Source organism: Ambystoma mexicanum, chromosome 2q, assembly GCF_040938575.1.
Source record: "Ambystoma mexicanum isolate Mex_15411 chromosome 2q, UKY_AmexF1_1, whole genome shotgun sequence".
Taxonomy (NCBI): Eukaryota; Metazoa; Chordata; class Amphibia; order Caudata; family Ambystomatidae; genus Ambystoma; species Ambystoma mexicanum.
In genome coordinates, this window is record NC_090924.1 from 756,018,302 (window position 1) to 756,045,499 (window position 27,198).

General features: G+C 47.1%; 1 protein-coding gene across 3 annotated transcripts in view; it reads left to right on the forward strand.

Moving 5' to 3' along the window:
- DYNC2I1 (dynein 2 intermediate chain 1) overlaps positions 1–27,198 on the forward strand; it is a 2,286,904-nt gene that overhangs the window by 622,148 nt on the left and 1,637,558 nt on the right. For all 3 annotated transcript variants that reach the window (XM_069647988.1, XM_069647989.1, XM_069647990.1), the window contains one exon: positions 14,073–14,165. In XM_069647988.1, the coding sequence (XP_069504089.1) occupies positions 14,073–14,165 (93 nt within the window). The remainder of the gene's footprint in view (positions 1–14,072; positions 14,166–27,198) is intronic.

Genomic DNA, 27,198 nt, shown 5'->3' on the forward strand with positions numbered 1-27,198 from the left:
CTGAGTTTCACAGTCGCCACCCCCTTGCCACCAAGAAAAATTAGGTCAAAGGTCTACAACTCTTATCCCATTGTGTATGTTGGATAGGGTGGATGGGAGTTGTAGTCCAAAACATTTGGCAAGCCTAAGGTTGAACAGACAGCTTTCACAGGCCAAACATAGAGTGAAACACCTGTTGACAGTGGCCGAATGAATACAACGTAAAGGCAGATTCCTGTGCAGCCAGAGTCCCGCCCCTTGCTCATTCCTCACCCCCAAACTCCCAACATTACAGAGCAAGACTGCACACCTTCCTGTTGTGTCCACCATATGCACTATCTGTTCACGGAGTAAGATCACTGTTTATCAGAATGATTTGGGCTTGTGGGCAAACGGGTGTTTGCGCTTTCAAAGTCAACAAGTCTAAAAGATGTCCCATTGGCAGCTGCATAAGTAACACTGTGCAGCAAGTTTTTTTGTACCCTAAAAAAACTCTCGGGAAATGCCAGGTTTAAACATACACAATTGTACACAATGCATAGAGCTTACCTGACACCTCGCAAGATCGCTCAGTTTAAGGGAACAGCTAGGAAGCAATACCCCAGGTGTGCAGAAGGACAAGGCAGGCTTTCTACACATGTTCTGGTCTTGCCCAGTGGTCCGAGAGTACTGGGGGAAGATCGCAGACAGGGTGTCTATGGGAGGCATAGACATGAGTGAGTGGCCCCCAGAAACATGTTTATTTCCGCGTAGGAAAGGAGTGCAACACCTCCCGTAAATGAAGGATCTTATCTGTGTGTTGGCGAAAGGCAGCATTGCAATGTCCTGGAAATCAGCAGAAGGCCCTAATGTCGCAGCGTTGGGGGGTGGGGGAGATGAGCATTGGCAGAGCCTGTGGTGTGTGGCAAAGGGCTCTGTACTTGGGACTAAGAGAGACCAGCAATAATGTTGCATCTTGGAATGCTGTAACACAGGCAATGTTTGAACCCATGGACACTGTGCACACAACGCATGTACAGCCTTGAGCATGCAAGCACTGCAATGGTGAAACACACTGGGTGGGAGGTAAGGGGCAGGCCAGGACACTTGCTGGTGTACACGGAACAGAAGGTGATGTTTCTATGTTTTGGTTAGTTGCTTACTTTGGTCTTGCATGGGAGGTGGGAAGGTTTCTGTATTTGGTGGGTTCAAGTGACGCATGGTTTCCCATGTACCAGTAATGCTTAATAATTAAAACCAATACAATTATTAAACAAAAACACTTTGCAGCACATGCCATCGACAATAATGAAGATTCTTACTAGAAAGTCTTAATTCTTTTAAAGACACGGAAGCGAGCATTATGCTTCTCTTTATTTTAACATGTAAAGAAAGCTCAGCAGCAAGATATTTTTTCAGTGCATCTGAGTGCTATAGATCATATGCATGGAGAAAAAGGTGCACTAGAAAATACCAGTATAGTGCTCAGAAATACACAACAAAGTAGAAACATCTCATAATATGCCCTTAAGTCCTTGAAAAAATAATAAACTCTATTTCCCAGAAGGTTGCTGAAAGTTCATCTCGAGGCCACCAACACGTGACCTGGGTCCTCCTGTGGGTTTCTGAGTCCCCTCATAAACAGTCTTGAACATGATACAACTTCCTCTTTCGAGGCTGCAAACTTGGCCGATAGAAAAATTGGAACTGAAGCCCTCTTATAGCAGAAGATAGAAACGTGCTGGGGATTAGGCTGACTTGTCTGTTGGCGCTGTCAAGAGAGAGAAAAAGAACTCAAATTACTTCATGTATAATACAACCCTAGTTCCCTTAGATGGGTGGGAGAGAAATACATAGTGTTATTTTGAGGAACATACATACATTCAAAATGATCAAATATTCTTAGCAATGTATATATAATAATTATCAAGCGTGATACATTCTTCATTTCTTGTCGGGTGGGATAATGCTCACCTCCGTATCTTTAATAGAATTAAGACTTTCTAGTAAGTTATTATGGAAAATCTTTATTCTGTCAAGACCGGAGGCTCACATTATGCTCGTTTAAAGCTTACTTACCACAATGGATACGGCTGTTCTACTGTTTCAGGTAGAATTGCTTGAATATAGATTAACCTGCCCAGTCCGCCATCCTCATGATATCTTCCAGTTGGACTCCGACCTGAAAGAATTTGGAAGCCATGGCTCCGAAGTGCAAAGTATCTATTCCTGCTTGAGTTAAGTCCACTGAACCCATCGTTCTAAGGTTGGAGCGGAAACTGCTTTATGGGGTTTGTGCAAAGCTATCAATAGCTGACCATTAGGATTCGGCCCTAAGAAGAGTCGTAACCTCTTCGTAGGCCTTCAGGCATCTGACTAAGCAGAGCTTGGGCTGGTCCCTAAAAGCGGGGTAAGAAATCACCCTTGAGTTGCATTTCGTCCTCCTATGTATATGGAACATGATGCCATCAGGGGAAAAGGTTCTGCCCGCTAGGTCGAGGGCTCCGACGTCAAACTCTCCTGCAGGAGTCAAGGCAGACAAGTGTAGTGAGTTTGCCGGATAGAGCGGTGCAGGATAATTCCTCATTATCTGGCCAAGATAGGAAGAGATTCAGCACTTTGTTAACGTCCCAAAGCTTGTCGTAGCGCGACGGTGGCGGGACTGTAAGTCTGACACCCTTGAGTAGTCTGCATTAAGGTGATGTTCTCCTGCTGGGATCCCTTGGATGAGGTCGTGGCCTGCTGAAATAGCAGAGCGGTAGGCGTTAACTGTCCTCGTTCAACTAAGGATGCTAGGAAATTTAGAATTTACTCTATAGGTGCTGAAACTGGATGTAATCCTTTGTCTTGGCACCAGGTCCTCCCGGTGTTCCATGAGTTGGAGTATCTTTTGAGAGTAGCGGGGGCCCAGCTCTCCTGAATGAGGCTGGCCGCCATGTGTGACATGCCGGGAACTCTCCACCTCAACCTGAAATCCTCCAGGCTGCTAGGATCAGGGACCCGTTGAGGAGTAGGGGGTGACACTGCCCCAATGGATCTAAAAGGAGATTGGGAAATCGGGTAGAAGGATTAGAGAATCCGAAGAAAGTTCCAGAAGAACTGGACACACCAGGTCTGAGAGGTCGAGACCGGGGCTATGAGGACCAGTTCTGTTTGTTCTTGACAGGCCTTCGCCAGGGTCCTCGCAATCATGTAGAGGGGGGAAAGGCATAGTGTACCCCTTCGGTCCAATGTTGTAGCAAAGTGTCCGTCGCAGTCGCTGCTGGATCTGGTTTCCAGCTGAAAAACACTGGTATCTGGGTGTTGAGGCGTGAGGCAAACAGGTTCTTGGACATAGGACCCCAAGCCTGTTGAAGGCGAAGGAACATTTCTCTATCGAGCCTCCAGTCGCTGTAATCGACAGCATGCCGGGAGTACCAATCCGCTACTCCATCCGTGAGGCCTGGGAGATACTCCGCTGTGACTGAAATTCGGTGCTCTAGACAGAAATGGCAAAAGTGTTTGGCTAGTTCCGCTAGGGGCCGAGATTCGGTGCCACCCAGATGATTGATGTATCTTACTGCTGAAATGTCGTCCATCTTCAGCAAGATGCAACAACTCACTCTGCCTCTGGCAAAGGAGCGTACAGCGAAAGAGCCCGCTAGGAGCTCTAGGCAGTTTATATGCATCTCGAGTTCCTGAGGCGACCATGTTCCTCCTGTGGCCACCGGACCACGTCTCGCTCCCCAGCCGGAGCAGCTGGCATCTGACTCTATTACTATATCTGGAGCAGATCCGCAGATTGCTTGGCCGTTCCAGGCCTCCATGTGTGTGAGCCCCAGGTTGAGCTCCGTTCTCGCTTCTGGTGAGAGCGTTAGTCACTGGGCGTAAGAGAGACTGTGTCTTAAGTGCTGGCCCTTTAGTCTCTGCAATTCCCGGTAGTGAAGAGGTCCTGGAAATGTAGCTTGGATAGAAGAGAAGAGAAGTCCTATTACCCTCGCTAGCTCTCGAAGAGATATGCAGTCCTCCTGCTGGAGTCTGCGAATCGCCCCTTTGGTGGAGTGAATTTTGGCCGTCGGGAGACGGAGCTGAGCAGCTTCGGTGTCTAGTACAAATCCTAGAAACTCTAGGTTCCTGGATGAGTGACGGATCAATTTCTCCCAATTTATGGGGAATCCGAGACTGTGTGGCAGGTCTATGGCCAGCCTGGTCTGTTGTTCTACCAGAGCTTGGGATTGTGCCATGAAAATAATATCGTCCAGGTATATTATCAGCCGGACGCCCTGTTCTCTTAAATGCGCTACTACTGGTCTCAGGAGCTTGGTGAAAGCCCAAGGAGCTGAGGAGAGTCCGAATGGCAAACTCGTATACTCCCAGTCTCGGTGTCTCCAAGAGAATCTCAGATAGCTTGTGTGGTCCTGATGTATGGGTACTGCGAGGTACGCATCTTTCAGATCCAGACGCATAAGACAGTCGTTCGGTCTCAGGATATCCCTGAGCATGTAAATACCCTCCATTTTGAAATGGCAGTAAATAATGAAGTCGTTGAGAGCCCTTAGTTTTATCACCGGGCGCACTTTCTGCTTTCTGCGTACCAGAAATATGGGGCTGAAGAAACCGCCTTGGCTTGGACAGGGGCGAATCGCTTGTTTCGAAGCTAAACTGTGAATTTCCTTGTCCAGCGCTTCCTCGTCCTCTTTGGACATTGTAATTGGGGTGGGGCGACCTGCTTGAAAGGGTTGTGCGAAGAATTCTAGGCGCATACTGTGAACTGTGTCTCTGACCCATGCGTCCCCTGATAAGGAATCCCATGTATGCGCAAAAGGAGCTAGCCTCCCTCCTTTAGGCGTTTGCGATGCTGGCGCTGCTATAAGCAGACTGACCTGTGGTTTGTAGCTGGGCTGGGTATCGTGCAGCTCTCTTCCAACCGCAACCTCTTCTTCGCCCTTTTGAAGGGAAGAAGGTATCTGAGCGATCCTGACAGGCGTTGTGTTGATCCCTGGATTGTTGAGGTCTTCGATCAAAAAAAGTATCGGCTGGAAGAGCAACCTCTACCTCGTCGGGCCCTGGAGAAAATTTTAGAGGAGAAAAAAAACTCTTTTGATGAAGGCTTGAGCTTTGTCTAGAGCTGTGAAGGTATCAACTAACTTGGACTCCTTCATGAAGGTATCGCTGAAGAGCAGACCCTGTGCCGCTGCCCCGGGTTCGGTGTCTGCTAATTCACTTAGTTTGGCATCAATCTTGTAGAGGATGCCTTTGCAGCGTTCTGCTGATATGGCACAGCTGGCGTTACCCAGCAAACAGATGGCTCTTTGGGCCCAAACAGAGAGGATTACTGGATCGATAGGGTCGCCAGAAGCTATGGCTGCTTCGGCTAGGTCCATCATCTTCGCTAGAGGACCAGTGTCATCCAATACCCTGTCCTGACAGTACCTGCTTGCACAATCTATGCCCTTTCGTGGATCTTTGACATGCTTTCCAAGAAAAGTAATAATTTTGGAGTCTAACTCCGGCGTCTATGCCACTTTGCCTGGAATCTCCGGGCATGGGCATTCTGCTCCGAGTCTCGCTCTAACATCCTTGTCCAGGGGCTTGCGTAACCGGTCTGTGTTGTACTCAGTTGTTCTCAGAGACGGTTCCCAGTCGGTAGATCTGGGATGTACTAAGTCTTCCAGAGTAAACATCCCCTTGGATGGAGAATGTTCCTTGGTTGGCTTCTTAGGGTTGGGGCTGCCGCAATCCCTGAAGTTGAGGGTCGTGACCCTATTGTTTGCGTGTCCTCGTCTGAAGAGGTGGAAGATCGATTACCCTCTTGATCAGTGCCCTGTTGGTAACCCTCTGGGATTGAGGGTCTGGTACCCCTGTTTTCTTCCTCGGGGTAAAAGGGTCCATCAGTGGAAGGGGTTTCCTTCCTATCCAAAAAGGCCTTTTTGAGCCTGGAGAAGGCGTCTGATAGGGCAGCAGTGGCTGGTTCTGGCTGGCTCAGGGGGGTGGGGGGGTCATAGAGTTTTTACTCAAGCGAGCCGAAATACATCCCCCATCTGAAAGGTGCTTTCTCTTTTGTCTTCTTTTTTGGGTGGGAGTTCTCTTGTAGGCGCTCCTCCATGTCGTCCAGACGCTGCTGGATAGACAGGAGCATTTCTGATACAGCTCTTTTGATGCTGGTCTCCATATGTTATTATATATATAATATATATATTTATATACACTTTTTTTTATCTCTGGGCACAGAACGCCTTCTCTCAAGCCCACTGAATAATATGGGGAGCTTCAATGTAACCCTTGATACAATGGGCTGTAGTTTTATTTTCCTTAATGTCTCCCCTTTTTTGTTTTTGTTTTAAATATTCACCAAAAGTATATGGTAGTATGCTAACCCAGCTCCTGATGCTCGCGATCGCAAATCCGTTATGGAAACGTAACGGAAATGCGCTTGCGAGCGCCAAGATGCAGATTAAGGCACCTGCAGAGCAGGAGCTCCCTCTGGTTACCGCGGGTGGCGCCACAGTCACACAGGAGCTCAGAGCTGCTTCCCTGGGCTCTAGCAACTCGAGCAGAGTCGGGGAAGCAAACGAGTGATGCGTGCAAGGGTTCGCAGAAGCGGACCCTCGCGTACCACTTCAACGTGGCTTGATAAAGCCAGAAAACAATAAAATATGCGCACACTGTTCTCCGAAGCCAGCAGGAAGCAGCTTGCGTGGGAGAGGGAGATCACGGAAGCTGAGAGGACGCGTAATACATTCCTCAGGTGAAAGTGACAAAGCAATAAACAATTCGGGAAGCGCGCGGCAATTAAATTAGCAATAAGCAGTAATAACATGACAAAAATACATAGAAACAGATTATAAATACAGTTCTAGAACATGATGCACTAATCTCTTGCTGTGAGCAGCAAAGAAAGAGGAAGTTGCATCATGTTCAAGACTGTTTATGAGGGGACTCAGACACCCATTGGAGGACCCAGGTCACGTGTTGGTGGCCTCGAGATGAACTTTCAGCAAGCCTTCTGGGAAATGGAGTTTTCTATTTTTTTTAAGGGCATATAATGAGATGTTTCTACTTTGTTGTGTATTTCTTACATTTTCTAGTGCACCTTTTTCTCCATGCATATGATCTATAGCCCTCAGGTGCACTGAAAAAATATCTTGCTGCTGAGCTTTATTTGCGTGTTAAAATAAAGAAAGAGAAGCATAATGTGAGTATCCGGTCTTGACATAGAATCATAATTGCCCCACATAAAGTGAAAGGCATATCTTTAAAAGTGGGCAACACCTGTGTTAGAGTACTCAGCAAATGAGCTTGATATTGTATTGTACTGTAACCAAAAAAGCTTTGCAGAACAAAGGCCTAGATGGCTAAAGTGGGAATGTTATCTTCAATTGGTACCATAAGAACTGTGCAAAGATTTGTACCTTACAGCCATGTACACCTCATTGGCATCATCCTGAGTAATGGGATTCCTATACTTTGTCCTAGAAACTTCCTGATCGCAGAACTGGGGACTGCACTTTCCAAGTGCCTGTTTTTGTAAAGTTTATTTTTATTTTTTAAAGCATCTGGCCGGGAGCACAGTGACTCTGCTTAACGTTTGCTTAAGGGACGACATTATTGCCATGGTTATCATGCTTCGTGTGGTAGAGCTGCCCCCCACAGGATGTTTACCATCAGTAGAATTGGCACCTCCTCATTTATCCTCCACACAGGCCTCACACTTTCCATCAATGTCCATCTCCCCCGCCATGTTCGTACAGTACTCTGCATTGCAAGGTGTGGGGAGGTTTTACTAGATCCAGTTATTATTGTGATTCTCTTGTCCTGACAAGTATCCTCGTAAATTGCATTTCAAATTCAACTATATCAGATTGGCTCCTTCATAATCTTGAATAATTTGCCTTTGCATCCCTGGCAGACCCATTAAAAATGTGTGGATCAACACTTCAAAGCACTACCAGAAACTTTACAGCAGATCAACACTTTACCTTCATATCAGCCAGGGGTTATAGTCTGCATTAGAATAACATGTAAGAAAGACATTACAGCAAGGACACTGAGCACTGAGACAACATAGGCACTGTCCCATCAGACACGGCATAAGACCTGTCCTTATGAAACAGATGCAGACCGGCTCCTTCGTTTTAGCTAATCCCTGGAATTTGCCCCTTCTTATGTATCTCTTCATATTTTAGCAATAGCACAGATATTTCAATCATTTAGTCAGTGCCTTTGCTAGTTTGATATTTGTGTTTGAGCAGCGAAAACAGGCGATACTATCCTGGGGGTTTTGAGCACTCGACCAAAAGTATCATGGGCAGTGGTTTTCAATGCTACAATTCTGCATTCCAGGGCAGAATATCCCTTAACAGGCAGTCAAACAAAGTCAAAACAGTAGAGTTTTCAATCTCTTTTTAAAATGGAGACCCAGTATTTCCAAGGGAGATTGTTCCAAAATGTATTCCCAAATATTTTACTGGATCTTCCAGTTTCCCTAGATCTAGTAAACCTAGGGAACATCAAGAGAGAGATTAAGTGCTGATCTAAGTGGTCTGTTGGAACAATACTAAATACACCACTCTCTCATGTTGTCAGAAGCATTGTCATTATAAATCTTTTAAATTATGGTCAATACTTTAAACTAAATTCTAGCTTGAATCGGGAGCCAAGGAATCATTTTCAAATGTGGAGACATATGTGCGCATTTATTACTATTTGTAAAGACGTGAAGAAATGCAACGTTTTGTAAAATCTGAAGCTTTTGAATAGACTATCTGGTTAAACCTACATAAAGGCAGTTACAATAATCTTATTTTGCCACTATAATGGCTCAAGCTAGAGTGGCTAGGCCCCTTTCGATATCAAAGGTCTAAATTGTCATGAAATCATTATATGATAATGAGTGGAACTTTTTAGCCTACTAATTTGTGGAGCTAAAACAGATAGGAGTCAAAAATCATACCTAGTGATTTTACCTGTTTCGAGGACCTGAATTGTATGGATTCTGCAAGATCACAGGCCTGGGAATCTCTTATGAAGAACATGTAAAGAAGGAATAAATAAAATTCCAGTTTTTGCAGTAGATAAACAGTTTTTGTGGCCAATCAAACATCATGAATATACTGTTTGTAATAGAAAACAGAAAATCGACCAAATAAATTGTTAAATTGCCCTTGGTCATTTATCTAGCCCACCTAAAAAAATAGATAAAGGCATTGTGGGGGGGTGGGGGTGGGTGATGGTGCATGCAAGATTCAAACTCTGATCCCAGGCAGCTCTTTTTCACAGTCGTGCGTTGAACCCACTACACTACCAATGTCGCCCATAGAAATATGCACAAGTTTTGATGTGGCTAATCACAAACACTGCAGCCGACCATTCATTTCTCTGCCAAATGCATTATCTAATGTATAATTTAAATAAAAGGAATGTAAAAATCAGTTCCAACAGTAGTGTGCAACTCAATAAAGTAGTGTGTAATTGTTTGTGGGGTAGAAAAGGAAAACACCATTGGTTCACAAAGGGTTTGGATCAGCCATCTTTATTTTTTAATGGCATTTCAGTTATTACAACATCAACACAATACCCTCCCCAAAGATCCCAAATCCCTGCCAACCCCCCCCCCCCCCAGCCTTCTCCTCTCTGCCCCCCGTGCGTGTTGGGTGGTTATCTTTAAAAGTGTGTCTCAACTAATTCCTATTAAGCAAAGTTTGTGAGGACAATATAATTCCGTGTAATCATCATGCAAGAAGGTCAGCACTACTTCCCAGTCACTGGAGAATTTAGCTTGGTCCCCCTGTATTGGATACCTGATCCACTCCATTGAGACAAAGTTACAAACCTTGGCGAACCAGTCTTGTCCATGTGAAGTTTCTATGATTTTCCATTTTTGGGCAATTACCAACAGCGCCGCAAGATTCAAGATGGAAAAAGCCTTTCGTCGATGTCATGGGCCAGATCTGTCCTTCTGCTCTTTCAAGCCTAGCAGACATACTTTAGGGCTTCTGCTACTTTGTCTACCAAATATTGACTGCATGTTATTTATTGCGCCCCAGTATTGCCTGAGCTTCGGACAGCTCCACCATACTTGCAGCCAGTCTCCTTTTTCCCTACACTCCCTCCAGCATTTGTCCGAAATGTTGAGGTTCATCCGGCGTAAACGTACTGGTCTGTAGTGCTATTGTGTCATTATCCTATTCAAGAATTCTCTAATCTGTATTGAGCGTGCAAGTTTTGGCAGTATCGGCGAAAAGAAAATGTTAGGGAGATCGCCTTGATACTCCATACAAAGGCGGCAACTAGACTATTTAACGTCCGAAAAAAACAAATCCGGGACGGGGATTGGGAGTGCCTGAAATAAGTAGAGAACCCTGGGTAGGATGACCATTTGGACCGTGTTTAGCCTCCCCAACCATGAGACAGATAGTGGGCCCCATTTGTGTACCTGCTGCTTGAGCTTATCCAGGAGTGATTGGTAATGGTGTCCGGTCAAAGGTTCGAATCCCAAAGGATCGAATGCCATAGGGTCGAGTCAGTAGGACCTAAAACAAAAGGGTTGAATTATTTTTTTTGAATATAGATTTTTTTTTTGGTTTCCGTATAGGAATAAAAAGGTTTTACTACAAAAAAGAGGGATGGGGGGGGCCACCCAATTTTTTTTTTTTTTTTTAAATCGACCCTTTTGTTTTCGTTCCTTTTGATTAGACCCCTTTGTCGTTCGATCCTTTTCATTCGAACCTTTGACCTATAACCATTGGTAATTAGCTGAAAATAGGGCTTTCGGTGTCCACGTAATAGTGGCCCCAAGGAGTGTTATGCCCCCAAAACTCATTTAAATTGCGTTGCCTCTCTGGCCCATTGGAGCTCTTCTCGCTCTAGGGACAGATTTAAGATTTCGGATTTGGTGACATACATTTTTAGCCCAGCCACTGCGCCAAACGGCTCAATTTCCTGAACGACCGCCGGCAGTGAGTCTACGGGATCTGTAAAAGTGAGGAGAATATCTACGTATGCCATTAGTTTATGGACCTCCCTGCCAAAGTGGATCCCTCGGATAGTCTGTCTGGTGAACTCTAGTGAGAAATGGTTCAAGATGTATTGCATGAAGCAAGGGCGAGAGGGGGCATCCTTGTTTGGATATTGTCATGTGTTTGCCGTTGACGTATAAATCCTGCTTGGTCAGGATGGATAAATCCTGGTAGGATAGCCTCTAATCTGTTAGCTAAAATTTGAGTGTACAATTTAGCATCAATATTTATGAGGGATATTGGTCGGGTCTTTATCCAGCTTGGGAAAGAGTACCAATTTAGCCTCTTCCATCGTAGAGGTGATCTGACGGCTCTTGCTGAAGGAATTAAATAGGCAGGTCAGTTTGGGGACGAATCTCACTTGATATGTTTTATAGAATACGGCTGGGTAGCCGTCTGGACCCAGAAACGTATTCAGCAGGAGGTTTCTGATCGCACTTTGCACTTCCTCCTGCGTGATATCTGTTTCTAATATTTCTTTTGTCTCTGTGGTGACCTGCAGCAGGGATATCAACTTCAGGTACGCCCGTTGGCATGAGTGGTCCAACCTATATAGAGGCGAGTAAAATGCAGAGAATTGGGACGTAATTTTCGTGGGTCATCATCACCTTATTCCCGTGCGGGTCTATAATCCCCTGAATTATCTGCAAGGTTGTTTTTTGTTTAAGTTGCTGTACTAGCATTTGGACAGCCTTATTGGCCTTCACGTAATATTTTTGTCTCATATTCAGCAAGGTGTTCTCCGCTTTCCTTGTCTGTAACACATCTAGACGCCCTCTAGCATTCCTGTATGCCCTAGGCAGTTTACCTCTGCAGTTTGTTTCCATTTGTCATAAGATTGTATGCAATTTGAACTCCAATTCTGTTTCTGAAGATCTTTGCTGTTTGTGCCTATGCGTTCCCGCCGCTAACAGTTTGCCTAGAAAGGTCGCTTTGAATGCATCCTAGAGGGTGCTCTCTGATAGCTTGGAAGAAGTGTTGTTTTCAAAGAACTCCCTAATTTTAGCTTCCAACCCCTCACGCACTACCGTGTCCGACAAGAATTCTCTCTGAAACCCCCAATTCCAGAGTCCTCTTTTTGTGTGTGGGAGATTCATTTCCATTGTGAATGGGGCATGATCCGACAGAGCTATTGTATGTACGTCTACTTGTGAGATGTAACCTAGTAGCGCGGCAGATGACCATATGTAGTCTATCCGTGAGAAAGACCTGTGCACATGCAAATTAAAGGTGTATCCCATTTCCATGCCTCATGGTGAGGTCCAAACATCTTTTAGGGCGAGGTGGTCTATTCTCATTTTAAGAGCGTGCGATGGGGGTTGGGGGGGCTGTGCGAGTACTAGAGCTCCTGTTGTGTTGGGGATCCCATGGCATATTAAAGTCCCCCATTATTACTGTACCGCACCTATCAACATTTTCCAAATCAGCAAGCACTGTTCTTAAAAAAAATCATCCTGACCATTATTAGGGGCATATATGGGGGTGACTGTAAGTGTCACTAACCCAATTTGGATCGTAAGAAAGAGGTACGTGCCGCCCCTGCCTGCACGGGAGTTCAGTATCTGGGCCGTTGTGCCAGATTTTAGGGCTATTAGCACCCCCGCCGTCTTTCCCTGAGCATTTGTGTGAAAAATGTGGGGGTATTGATTTAACCTTGGTTTGTGCCTCTCCAGTCTTTTAATATGCGATGCGCCACCAAGTCTGGTTAATGATGCGAGAGAAGCCTTTCGAGTTTCCTTCTTTTAACAGGGGTGTTTAAGCCCTGTTTGTTTAGCATCAAGCATCAGCCATTTGAATTTGGGAGTCTAACCAGGGGGACTATTTGACGTTGACCACTGTCCCTGATGTCCTTACTTAATTCCTCTTTGAGAGAGTACACACAGCATACCCACAATAAGCCCCAACCCGTCCCCTCCGCCTCTAATCTCCCCTTCTGACCCAATTCTCTGTTCTGTTGTCAAACTCAGAACATCTGACACCCCCCATACTCCCACCCTGGTGCGAGCCACCAAACCTATGTAGTCCTAGGGCCTTGCACCCTCGGCAATAGCTCGCCAACCCATCCAGGGACAACTTGTGGGGTATTCTAAATCCCCTTGAAGTGAAATCCAAGTGGATACCATGACAGAGCACTGCCGCCGCCTGTGCCTCCATCTGTAGTGGATGTTGCTGTAAGGCCAGCCTAATTTCTTCCTGTGGTCGCACCGTCAAGTTGAGGGTTTGCTTTGGATGCCCTTGTGGCATCTGGCACCCAGGGGCCACCTTGGTTCCATCTACAACCACCTGCTACTTGCGATCATTCCTAGGATTTAGTCTTTTGAAGGGGGCCTGTTCCATCTGACGTTACTGGACAGGTGTTGTCATCTTCATTGATGTGTAATAGTTGAATCCCCTCCTCCTGAGTTGAGATCCTGTGCTGTCTTCTTTCCCAGGTGAAGAGGAGTCAGAACGGAAAGGTCCATTTATATTTTATTTGTTTTTCCTTTAGTGCCTTAACCCATATTTCTGCGCTTCTGCAGGGTGGAACAGCAGTTTATTTGATCCTGGGATGGACAACCTGAACAGTCTCATCTGCACAGATAGATCTTCTTGGCTAATTGCTTCTTGAAATAAAATAAAATATACAGACAGTATTGTTGTTTTAATCCACAAATTTTAATATAAAACTATTTTTGTTGTAAGCCATTTAAGGACATTTGAATAAAAAGGGTGAATTGAAGCTGAGATTTGACTCTGCTTCCAGGCTGCTCTCTTTTCAGAGAGTAGTGCTCAAACCTATAAGGTACGGTACGAGTGTCATGACAATTAAGTGTGTACAGTCGTATAGGAGTGCAAGCACAGTACATAGTCATATGAAAACCTACCCATGTATAGGGTGGTTTCTGACTAGCACAACACCATGGGTAGGCCCTGATCCTTTCTGTTTAAGCTGCTTGGCAAATTGTGGGGGGTGAAATTCGTACCCCGAAGGCCTCTCGCTGATACAACGTCTTGTTTTGCTGTAAAGTGTGCATCACATGTTGCCTAATATCACTAATGTCGGTGACATGTACTGTATCTTAAGCTCCTCTTTATGTTTCTATTAGCTTCATAGGACTTTTTTGTTTTATCTCCTAGGAAATTGAAAAAGAAGAAATTATTATTGACAGCCAAATTAGTCCTGATGCAGTATATGAAGACTTTTCCGGAAACTATGAAGAAGATTTTGAAGTGAGTGCACATTTAAGCAGAGATGCCTGCATATGTATGTTTGATTTTTCTATGAGTGAGCCTTAATCCTCCTAAAAATGATCTTCCATGACCAAATCAGTCTGCATTAAAATCACTCACCTTGTAAACCTTTTCTTCCTTTTCTTTAGTATTTCTCTTCAAGTCTTCATGGGATTTTAGGAGAGCAGTTTCCGTGCTTCTAGTAGCTCTGAAGCCAGACTGGTGGTCATGGAGGCAATCAACAGATTCAGTTTGAAATTAAGCTGGGAGATGGCCATCTTGTCCAAGAGTTTGCCCAGGAAAGGGGTGATGAAGATCGGGCGATAGTTAGCTGGAGAGGAAGGATCAGCCGAGGGCTTCTTTAGAAGGGGGTGCACAAGAGAGTGCTTAAGGGGGAGAAGGGAAAGTTCTAGTGGCAAAGGAGTGATTGCAGAAATTGGCCAAGGCTGGAGCAAGGGTGTCGATTTGGTCTTAGATTGTTCTGGATAAGCAGGGGAGAACCTGCTTTGACGAGACTTTCATAGATCAGACTTGTCCAGAAACATCATCAGGGGTGAACCGGAGAAAGGAGGAAGATAGATGGCCTCCGACAGGCCAGGAGTGGTAGTAGAGGGGGAAGAGGAGGTAGAGGAAGGGAGGGTGGACAGAATGTCCTGAGTTTTAGTAGTGAAATGAGAGGCCAAGGCCGTGCAGAGGGCTTGGGAGGGAACAGAGACTCTGCAGCATGATTGGCCAGCTCCTTGCAGCTTTCTAAAAGTTTGTCCGAGTTGTTAGATGCTGCAGAGATGCGGGCTTGGATGTGTAGCTCTCTTAGAGAGGACAGAGAGTCTGTTTTGCCTTTGAAGCAGGCGGCAGGCCAGTTTGTCAGGGGGTGCACACAATGCCCTCCACATCCTCTCCACCTCCCTACACTTGCGTTTAAGGGTAGCAAGGTCGGAATCGTACCAAGAGTTGCACTTGGATTTGGGCTTCAAGCGGTTCCTCGTGACAGGGGCAAGGACATCCAAAGTGTTAGAAATAGACAGATGAAAGTTAGGATGTCAGGGTGTGAGTTAGCCAAGGTGCAGGAGGAGAGAAAAAAAAAGGAGAAAGTGATCACTCCAAGAGAGATGAGTGGTGGGAGGGTTGGAGAAGGGGGTTCTGAGGCTATCAGAACATACAGGGTGTGCCCTGCAGAGTGAGTCGGGCCAGAGGGAAGAATAGAGAGAGATGGAGAGAGAGAGAATCAGAGGTTGCGAAAGAGTCCTGAAGAAGGGCTGGTAGCATCCGGTCGATGTTTGTTAGGGAGAATTCTCTGTTTAGGCTGAATTTCCTAACCTAGTGAGCCCCCCAGCAGCTTTGCTGGATTTCTGGAGTTTGTTTTTTTTCTCCTGCCAAGAGTGAGACTCTTTTTCTCCCACTCTTGGACATGATTTGTGGTGTTCCTTTGACTGTTAATGTGTTTTATGGGCTCTGGGGTCCTTTACTCCATAGGGACTCATGTGTTTTTACTATGTGTGTTACACAGCACCCTCCATGCAGTGACACAGGGGTGTCATAGTGACACCCCACAATAGACTCTGTACCCTGGAACGGACTACTGTCTCACAGGGCATGTAAAGTCACCATTGGCTTTACTAGTCCCAAATTATGAACAGAAACCAGTACAAACCATCATATTGTGGACGTACTGGTCAGGGCAATTCGATTGCCCCGGGGTCTGTTAGTCGAGGGGGCACATCTCTGTGCCCCCTGATCGAGTTTTGGCTGGTGGCAGTGGATACTACTTTTTATATTCGACCGCGAATATATCTCTATGGGATTTTCCCATTGTTCGAGGCTACCAACTTTAATTATTTAATTCTCATAGCCTCGAACATCCCGCCGGTTTATTTATTTAATATTAATTCGCCGGTTGGTATTTTTTGCCAGAACTCGATTCTAAAATGGCGTTTGTGTTCTCTTCTGTGACTCCAACCCAAGTCGAGCTCTTTGTTCCACTTTTTGGCGGGCTTCTCCGCAGAAGCCTCCAAAAGTGGTGCCACTCTGTCTGGGTACTACAGGGGGTGTGGGAAGGGGTTTAGGCACCCTGGACTGAGTTACCTTGGTAACTCAAGTCGCACTCTTGTGTGACCACTTAGCACGTTTGATTGACAGCTAGGCTGAGTGAATGGGGGCGTGCTGCATAAAAGCAGGGCTTTTGGGACTGGAACTTCAGAAGTCGCCACAGGACCTGAGAATCCGACGAGGGAGAAGCTGAGCCGACCTGCTACAACGACACCAGCGGTGGAGCCCTGCGGAACCGACTCGCCACTTCCCGACGACAGAGAAGATCTCCCGGCTGGAGAGTCTTCTTCCCCTGACTGGTGGGCACAACCAGTTTACCTTCTTTTCCTCGCATCCCAGGACGTATTGTGGTCGAATTGCCCGTGCCAAGCACCCCGGCAACCGGATAGCCACTTACCACTGGAACGTGAATAAAAGGACCGCTCCTTTTAACTGAGAACTCCGTGGCTGGTTTCTTCCCTGGCAGTGCAACGGACTCCTGTCTTCCTCCCCGACGAGATCCTCTCTTCCCCCGGACGAAGCACCGACTTGCAACCGCTGCAAGGAACAACTGCCCCCGCTGGAGTATTCTCACCACTTTAAGGTACCGTGTCCGCCAGGCCTCCCTTTCTAAAGATTGCTACAAGGTAATAATAATCCCTTAACCTTCTGGACTGGGCTGGCCGCCTTGACCATCTAACTGGTCCCTTTCTTTTGGTCCAACTCTTGCTGAATTTTTTCGAGACTTTTGTGCCCTTTTCAACCCTGTGACCTTGGATACATTTCGTTCTGATCCTCTTAAAGTGGATCCGGCTTTCTGAACTCTAACTTTACGGTTTGATTCTGCCTTCCTCTCTTGCTGTGTTCTTGTGAAAGTGTTGGGATCTGTTTCAATTTATACTCTGCCTTTTTCTCCCTTTTAAACCAAATTATTAGAGTGCCATCTGCGTTAAGCGCTCACCGCTGTCTGAAAATAAGTGGGGCTTTACTTAAGACTTGTCTAATATTCTTTTAAGGGAGTGTATATCTTTTAGTGACCGTGTTTTTGAACTGCTTAATATTAGTGCCTGTGTGTTTTATTAGATGTGGTTTTAAATAAATAATTATATCTCTTTTACACCAAGCTCTGGTCAGTGTTTGCTTGTTCTACTCTGTTCTTTTTGACCTATTGTGAATACTCTGTATACTGCCTAACTCTTCTTGAGGGAAGTCTGACTGCTCAGCCACAGCTACCAAGTGAATCTGTGTGGTACAGACTGCTACCAAGTGGGTTTACTGCCAAACACCTGTAGTCTTAAATCTTTTGCTGTGGTCCCAGAGGGAACTGCACAGGTTTCTGCCTAACAATGTTTAAGTCACCGAGGAGAAGTTAAGAGGTAGCGGCAAGGAGCGAGGAGGAGAGGTCAGCCCACTAGGAGGAAGAGGGTGACCTGGGCAGGCTGTCTGTAGATGGTGGCCACAGTGAGAGAGAGATAGAGTCTACAGACAAGGCATTCAAAGGAGTAGTGCTGCATTTCAATGATAGAAGAAGGGATCCACTCCAGGAAAATCAAGGCTACACCCCCACCGGGATGGTTGGTTCTGGGTTCTCTAGAGGATCTTGTAGCCATCAGAAAGGAGAGTGTCAGAGCTGGCTGTGAACCAAGTCTCGGTGAGACTGAGTGCATCCAAATCAAGCACTTCCAGGAGAGGGCAGATGTCAGAGGAGTGTTTGACAGTTGAACGAGAGTTGAGAGTAGCGATGTGGAGCAGGTTGCCACATTTACAGGACCTCCGGGAAGGGATACAGGCCAGAGCTACACCCTGCAGAAGTATTGGAGGTGCCTGAGGTTGGGCAGAGGAGGAAGTAATAGAAGGCAGGGTAGTCGGAGAGGGAGGAGAGAGGACCAGAGGGGTGGCAGGCAACAGGGTGGCCAGAGAAGCAGCATGGGGTGCTGAAGACTTAGCAGAGGAGCCAGACCGGGGTAATAAGGGATAGCAGGAGAGGAAAGGAAGTTGATAAGCTGTGGAAAGCGTCTATCAAAGAGGAGGAGATTGGCCTGAGGGCCCTGAACTACGATGGTGCAATTTAAGTAGACATTAATGATGGTTTTAGAGGAGTGGAAGGGAGCCAGGAGGGCCTCCCACCGGGTGCCACCATTAATGGGAGAAGAGGATAAAGGATAGAGACCAGACCATATGGAGGGTCCATAGGCCTGGAGAGGGAACGACAGAGTATGTCAGGAGGGTTCTGTCTGGCAGAAGCACTGGTATAGGTATCAGTCATAGGGAGGCCTGTGTTGGAGGCCAGGATGTCCTTTTGAGCTTCTTCCTACCATTCTTAGTGAGAGGGATAGTATAGCCGATAGAAAAGCAGTTAGAAAAGATAGGTGAGACAGAGATCACCATAGGGGGTGCAGGGAGAAATGAGGAGGGGGATAGGGAAAGGGGAGCCCAGGCAGGGGAAGGCAGGTCATGCATGGGGGGGCAGACAGAAGGGAGGCACTGGGGAGACATGAAAGTAAGGGAGGGGGCACAACAAAGAACAAGAACAGACCTACAAATCAGATTCAGTACAGAACCATCTAAAAGAAAAGAGCACAACAGGGAACCTAGAAGTAGAGAATGCAGATGTAGTACAGAACCAAGGCAAAGTGCAATGCCCAACGGGGAACCTGGAAGTAAAGAAAGCAGGTGCAGTACATGACCAAAAGCAAAACACGGAGGTCAGCATGGAAATGCAGGCAATGGCAATGTGATGCCACAAACCGTGGATAGCAACACAATATCAAGAACTGTAGAGAGCAAACACAGTCCATACAGTCAACAAGGCACAGAACACAACAGGAACCTAGAAGAAGAATGCAGGCAATGCAAAGTAGTGGCAGAAAAACAGTGGAGCACGAGACCGTGTCAGAATAGTACACAATAGATCGAACAGGGAAGGTCTGAGAAGGAAGGGAAACGGGGGGGGGGAAATGGAACAGGATACAGGGACCTACGATGCAAGGGAAGCGCACGTGGCTAGAGAAGCAAGGGAGCGCACGTGACCCGGTTGTGCGTCCCAAGTTGTGGGCTAAGTATTTGAGCACAGCACAATACAACACACCCACATCCGAGTTAGTCAAGTCGCAGCAGGTCGACGGCTGCAGGCTAGGTGCTACCACGGCGTACACCGCAGTCACCAATGGAGCTGTCCTTAGCCTTTGGTCCTTGGCCAAGGGGGCTGCAAGGGCAGGGGGTGCTTTGGGTGGCCTGTTTAAAGGGCCCGCCAATCAATGGGAACGCATTGGGATGGAGGTAGGGAGGGGGCAGTGCCAACCAACAAGGAAGCAACTGGGAGAAAGGGAAGGGGCAGCAGCAACACGTGCACTGCAGCACGAGAATAAAAATAAGTGCACAACTTACTATGTCACGGAGCACCTGTCCTCACCCCAGCACCGGTGAAATTGATGTTTCCGTTGCCTTGTGATGATGGGGATTGCCTGTGGGGACAGAGGGAGAAAACACATGTTGGTGCATGCTTACCTGCTGTCTGAGCAGGGGTTCATGCCATGGATCCTGCTGATCTGAACAGGTATTGCCCTTTTCTTCGTCTGCCCTTCACTTTGGACACCTGAGCGAAACACGCCCTTGATCTCAGAGTTAAGAGCAGAAAGGAAGAAGCACGGCTAAGAAGGTGGGTGTTGCTTAAGCCAGGTGACCTAAATCCTCTTGCACCTGCTCCCCATCTGCAAAGGAAAAGAGGCTGGAGGACTGCTTAAGTAGGGAAAAGGAGCAGCAACCAGGAAGGGACCAACAGTTTAAAGTGATTGACAGGTAAGCGTGGCTTAGTCCAGGTGACATAGATCCACTTGTACCTGCTATCCATCTGTCACGGAAGGATTCGGGCCACCTCCCACTGCCACCGCACCTCCAGCTACTACTGTGCCCACTTTACCCCCCAGCTGTCGTGTCGTTAAGTTGCACCCCCCCCTATACAGTGGCCCCTCCTGCCAGACCGAGTCAATTAGCACTGTGTCTTTGAGGGAGGATATAGTTTGTGGGATTATTCTTTGATTGAAGAGATGCAGGCTACCAGCGTTGTGGCAGTACTGTTCTAAGCCCAGCCCCTACTTTTTTGGGCAGGAAACTTGCACAAGGAAGAGGCAACTACCGCACTCAGCCGGTGAGCTCCAGGGTGGCAAGCAGTGACTTTACCCCAGGATGCTATTAGCAGGGACCTTGTAAGGACTGCCTGTCTGCGTTGTTGCAGTTCTTCGCGCGTTCCCCAGATGCAGCCACTTTCTGTGCTTTGCTGCCATGTGCGAGACTCCTCCTCACTCCAGACCTCGATCTCCTCTCGCCTCACTTCTCACCGGGGGAACTCGGCCCTTTCAGCCTGCCCGGCTCCCCAGATGCCTGTGCGACCGGGCCGTGGATCCCACATGCCGGCCACCCTACAATATCATTAGAAGGCGATACCCTCTGCACGGGCACCTACAGTAAGGAGATAGGTGAAATATCTGCTCATGTTGGTGTCTCCACTGGGGCAGCGGATCGACACCCCCCCCAGATGATGCCTCCACCCTTGGTTCAGTCAATGCTCTGGTGCAGCAACCTCTGCGCTGCACCTTCTGGTCCCAGATCTGCTGCTATTGCAAACACTGTGTCCCCCGGGCCTTTCTGCCGTGTCTGCGCACCTGCTGTGGGGTGCACACTTCAATCACTGCCTGCGGGCCGGGATTCCTGATCGCAACTCTGGTGCTCCTGCTTCAAGACCCACAGCGGGCACTGGGTTGCGCATCTGCACCCCCATTGAGTGTCGCTATCACCGCAGTGGCCCAGTACAGATCCCTCCGTCAGTCCTCCAATGCTCCCACTGTAGAGCACACAGCGGTGTTGTGGGGCCGGCGGCAGTCATGTGGCTGGCCTCATTGGTGCTGGGAAGGCCCAGCACCATGCTGGTTTGCCGGGGTCACCCAGTCTTACTGAGGTGGTGCAGAGCAGGGCCCTGAGAGGCTGTGGGGCACAGCCTGGGTGCCGGAGCACCAGGGATGCCTGGAACATCCAGGATGGTGGGTGCCTGGGCTGGACAGAGGGCACCAGGCTGGTCTGGGGCGCCCAGGCCAGCAAGGACCTGCAGGGCTGTGGTCACACAGCGTGGGGCCTGCAGGCCAGGGCCGCTGGACTGTGATCACGCGGTGTAGGACTGCGGGCCCACAATGAGAGAGACGGACACAGATGTTCCATAGTTGGAGTCTGCAGCCGTTCTCCTGCACATGCCTGCAGGGGCTCCTTTTATTAGCTTGGGCCATGACACAGTCATGGCCCATCTTAAAGGAGCAATACACGTGGGAGGGACGCATCCCCTTAAAAGGGCAATACACGTGGGAGGGTCATACATAACAAGCGGGTACCGGGCCGCAGAAGGGCACCTCCACTATGCACATTCTGCAGCTGCCAGCAGCTCGGTCCCTCCTTCCAGCAAGTGGCTACCCGCTGGAACCTTCTATGCAGGTGTTGGTCTACTTGTCCACTCCCCGCTCTTACTGCCACGGCGACCCATCTCCTTCCCCTACAGCGGGTCAGCGTCAGAGCCCGCACTTCATCCGCTCGACCAGGCAAAGCTAACACACCCCCAGCTGCCGCACTTTTCAAAGTTAGTCAGTGCAGTGTTCTCCTGCACTGATTTTCTCCGGTATTGCTGTAAGTTATAGCAGAAAAGCTCTGCTGCCTTGGTGTTCTGAAAATGCAACAGGATCTTAACTGCAAATAGGATCTTTACTGGAGGATCTCAGCGGACATGGCGGAGCAGCTAGGGCTCATGTCTGCATGAGCTGGCTGCTCGACAGCGCCCTGGAAAAGGAAACATTGTAAAGATCCTGCATATCAATGAAGTTATCCTTTTGTCCCCGTTGAGTTTTGAGCACATCCAGCCTTAACTGCAAATGTATTGTTCTTGCTGTATTGTGTACCATACGATGGCTTCCCTAAACTGGATGAGAAAGACCCCTCCATGACATGAAGACTGGTTTAAAGATTTAGTTTATGTTAACGAAAAAGAACTGGACCTTTATGGTCCATATGCGTCTCATAACCGACCCTAGGATGGATGATAATGTTCATAATAATTTATGGTATAAACCGAATTTCCATTACATTGCTTGGCTACGTATTCTCCTGTAATGCTAATATATGAAAATATGTACTGGTGTACTGTTATTTGGTGTATCACAGTGTAAGCAGTATACTTGAAACCTTTATGTTGTTGACTTAAATTTTAATGAAAACCTATTTTTTTTTTTTAAGTCTTCAGAGCTTGACTTGTATGCAACGAACACCATATGAAAGACTGAATGTGGCTTGCCGCAAAACAATGGCCCAGGTGGGGGAGTACTTTGGACTTTCTGCTCCTTCTACGACTGGCACAATATGACCGCACAAATATTTTGGACAAGGATCATCCAAAGGAGACCTTGCTAGCTTTCACCCCTATCTCCGATACGGTTAGGGTGATCTGGCAAAAGCCCAGTTTTAGCTTGTCTTTGGAGATGGTCCTTGTTAAAAAGCAAGGCCTGCTCCCCTGACCTGGGATTTTTGTCTACCCACAATACTCCTGTAATCCTGGTAGTTCATGCCTCCACGATGTGGTTGAAGACTTACACCTTCCCATCTCGTCCCCCAGACAGGCAAAGTAAAATGCTGGATGCAATATACAGAAGCTCTTTGCATTTGACTGCCGAGCCTTGCAGGCTGTCAATCTCATCTCTGCCCTAGCAAAATACACCCATACTTTGTACAGTGTTATATCAGAAGCAGCTGAACATATATCCTGTGATGAAATGAGAGAATGTTTTGTTGCCTTGAACTGAGCATGGTGACAAGGCAGTCAATCAGACCTTATAGTCGGGCCTGTGTATGGTTGATTATATGGCCAAATCCATTAGCATAGGGACGGTCGTTCAGACACTCACGGTTAAGAACACTGGGGGGGCAAAAGTGAAATTGATAGGAATGCCCTTTCATGATTGCCATTTGTTAATCTCTAAGGCTGATGAGTCGCTAGTGGGATTTAAAGCTTTTATTGGGAAGGGGATACGTTCTTCCCGCACCCCCAACCACCTCAGAATATGGCAAAGGCCGTCATCAGTGTTGTAAGACGCCGGGGGTCTGGGGGCTGCCCTTACCGGCATACATACGATCATAGTATAGGTATAGTATGCATGCGGGAATAGCAGCCATTTTAGATAATAGCACCCATATTGTGGCACATAGCACCCCAGGCCTAGGCCGCGAACACGAGCGGAGGAATAGGTTGTATCCCAAACATTGTTGAGAATGCTAACAGCTACACAGATCGATAAAACCCTTCATTATCCCGAAAGGTTGCCAACCTTCGCGCCCTGGGAAGAAGAATGTGACCTGCAAGGCCACGGGAGGGTGGGCTGCTGCCAATGAACTGCGCAATCCCATTAGAAGGCTGGCACAGGCCCCAACCCACACTAGCTCTAATCCTAAATGATACCGCCCAAATGCCTTGGCTCTACTACCCCCGAATTCCAGTGTACCAGATAACTCCCAGACCACTGCCCATAAACCTGCTGGACCCCATATCGATCAAAAGATCAGAAAGCAGGACCCTCCTACCTTCACTCTTAAGTCATGTAATTTGTGCTGCGAGATGGAATGAAATTATAGCCCAGAATGAGGGTGGGAGAACTTGGAGGAATGCCGGCCTGTCTGGGAGTGAGTGAAGTGTGTGTAAGTTAGTGTGACCTCGGCTTTCCCCCCGATCCCCCCGTCTGCATCATGCTAGGTTCCCTGTTGTATAGAGATAGATGTGATTTTCTAGTTAGTAACATAATTGTTACATGACAATCGGGTGACCATTGACGACTGTAACCTCGCCCACGTGGAAGATGGACGGATCAGGCGGAGACCAATGCCCTGGCATCTCCTATGGAGCAGTTGACCTATATGTAGGGTCTCGCCAACCCACAGCACTGGTTCTTACTGTATGTAATGACGTCACCAGTGACGCTGTGTAATGTTATAATTTACTGCACATACCAAACTTGCCACAACGTTCTGCAGTAGCAGAGTTCTTTGTTGCTGCTTTTTTCCTTTTGTATGGGAAACAAAAATGTGTTATCCTTGCAAGAGGTGCATTGGGCCTTTTTTCCATAGTGGGTTGTATTTTTTTCTGGTGTGAGCATCTAGAGGGCTTTCCTACATTTAGTGGCCCAGACGTGATACCGTCGACCCCGCAACGACTGAGGCTTTTAGGCCACTTCTCTGAAGGGACTGCACCCACCTGCAGCGATCAGTTCCAAGCGCGTAACCTGCTGAGGTGTGCAGTAGCCATTTTCACAGACTTCCTGTCTGCTCGTTGGAGCAGGGTGCGGCTTCTGGGACTGTGCAGATCGTTATTGGGACCCTGTGACGGAGGAGTTCGGGTGAGAAAGCAGAAGTGAGTACACCCTTTACGAGGGATGACGAGGGGCACAGTGAGTGAAGGAGTGTTGTGTGTATGTGCGAAGGAGGAGTGTGTTAAGGCCACGTGGTGAACCTATTATTATTATTTTTGGATATTTAGGAGGATTTTACGGAGGAAAAACAGGAGTGTAGGGAACCTTCCCGAGTGAGGGAAGTTGATGGCGCCGTTTGTGTATCAAAAACACACGTGTTGGACCATATCGGGTCTCACACCTGAGGGTTTCCCTATTCATCATTTTCACACACTCGAATCTCAGGTAATTTTTGATCTTTGTAATTTACAAATTTACCAAATGTATGGATCCTGCCCATCTTGCCCTCCTACAAACTAAACTAAACCCTCATGTATATTCTACCCCTAGGTAGCGCTGATGGTCTGCTTATCTAGGGTGATGGGATAGTTGAAGAAACTTGCCCTATCACTTGTCTAAACACAGTTAATAGAATTTACTTAAGATGCACATGTCAAAGGAAATAGAACATGTGTCGTCTGCTTTACAAATGAAATGGTTTAAATTTGATTTGCTTTCTATGAAATGAAATTTAAAAAGTTGCTTAAAAGAGTTAGTTCTCCAGCATTGGATCTTTCATGGATTCACATGCTTAGAATATTCCCCGTCGTCAGGCTGGGAACCCTCGGTATATTTATTAAAATGTTTTTCATTGTAAAAATTCGACACTTGTGTGTCCTATCTACATTGTTTTGGGCCGCTTACGCATGACCCAATAGGGCATACGGTATAAATAGCCCTACCCCGGTGAAAGATCCTATTCGTCATCAAAACATGGTCGTGTGGACCAGGACCGCCAACAAGGGAGATCTTCCTCTTCATCCTTGTCAAAAAAAGACAGGAAAGATCCTTTAAAGACCTCCTCCTTAGGGGACCATCACAGGTCTTCCTCGAGTAGAGACGCGACAAAGCATAGGTCTAGCTCAAAAAAGCCAGGATCGCCTAAGGAGCCTGCGTCACGGCCACCACCATCAACGGGAGTTATGTCGTCGACGGGTTCATTGCCACCGGCACAGGTAATACCTACAGTGGATTTGTCGACCCCGGCAGCGACGATTGAAGGGGCTTCGAGATTGACATCGTCGACAGTGGACACTCCGTATGTATGGCAACCGGTAGTGTACAATGCAGTTTTGCCAGATGCCCTATTTCAGCAGGAATCGCCTCTCTCAATATCATCAATGGAAGAAGACCGTGAACAAATTGTTTGTCCAACTGATCTTGGCTTGCAAGGTGTTGGCTCGTCGACGATCTCGGGAATGCAAAGTGTCCCAATTACATCGTCTTTGCTAAATCCTCAGTCAGTGTCATCCTTACAGGTGTTGACCTCGCTGCAGTCTCTATTGAGCCAATTGGACGCAAGGTTAGCCCCCATAGGTACACCTCCAGAGATACTGTTGATACGTGCCGACGACGAACCAGGTCCCGCACTGCGGTCAACGTTGCCGGCCTCCCGTCCAGTTAGCGAGGAGCCTCCCTGCTCACACCTGGAAGAAGGGGAATTGCAAAATTCAGAGTCAGATCAAGGGACTCTAATAATAGCAGTAACAGGAGTACAGACACAAAAGCTCAGACTTAACATACATATTGTGTCTTTTTCCATCTACCCCGTACCCCGTTCTCGTTATCTGCAGGTGGGGTACTCTAATAACGACAAGAGCAGATGCTACAAGTAACTGTTGAAAAAGCACTCCACATAGTGCTGTATAATTGGCCCTGAAGAAAGTGGTTCACTTTGAATATCCCACTGAAAACATTAGGCCTAACCCGACCTGGGAGAAAAAGAACAACCAATAACATGGTAGAAGGTTGTAGATCTATCCTCCTGTAAGCAACAAAAGAGGATGGAAATACACTCTGCAAGCAATGTAAAAAGAGTCTAAACATTCTGACATAGTGTGTGGGGTAAAACACTAAGACATCTCGGTCCACTTTGACTGTGATGTCTTAGTGGACACATAGAAATGGGTAACTAACTTTTTTTAGCAACTTTTTAAAGTAACTTTTCTGCTTTTCATAGAAAACGAATACAGTTGAAACTATTTCATTTGTAAAGCAGACAACACATGTTCTATTTCCTTTGACATGTGCCTCTTAAGTTCTAGTAACTGTGTTTAGACAAGTGATAGGGCAAGCTTCTTCAACTATCCCCTCACCCTAGATAAGCGGACCATCAACGCTACCTAGTGGTAGAATATATGTGAGGGTTTAGTTTAGTTTGTAGGAGGGCAAGATAGGCAGGATCCATACAGTTGGTATATTTGTATATTACAAAGATCGAAAATTACCTGAGATTTGTGTGTGTGAAAAAGCTATTTTTTGTATAACAAGGAGATGAAAGAAAAACAGTAGGAGCTTTGTATAGTTAGTGGGCTCAGTGGAAATAGTGCTTGTTGTTTTAGCTTGTTTTAGTATATTACGATTCTTTCTGTATCAGGCGGAGGCCAGTTGTGGGTCAGTGACAAGTTGATTTTGAGTGTATCAGCGTTTGTGTGCGTGTGGAAAGGGTGAACAGGGAGGTGTTAATAAGGGGCGACGGG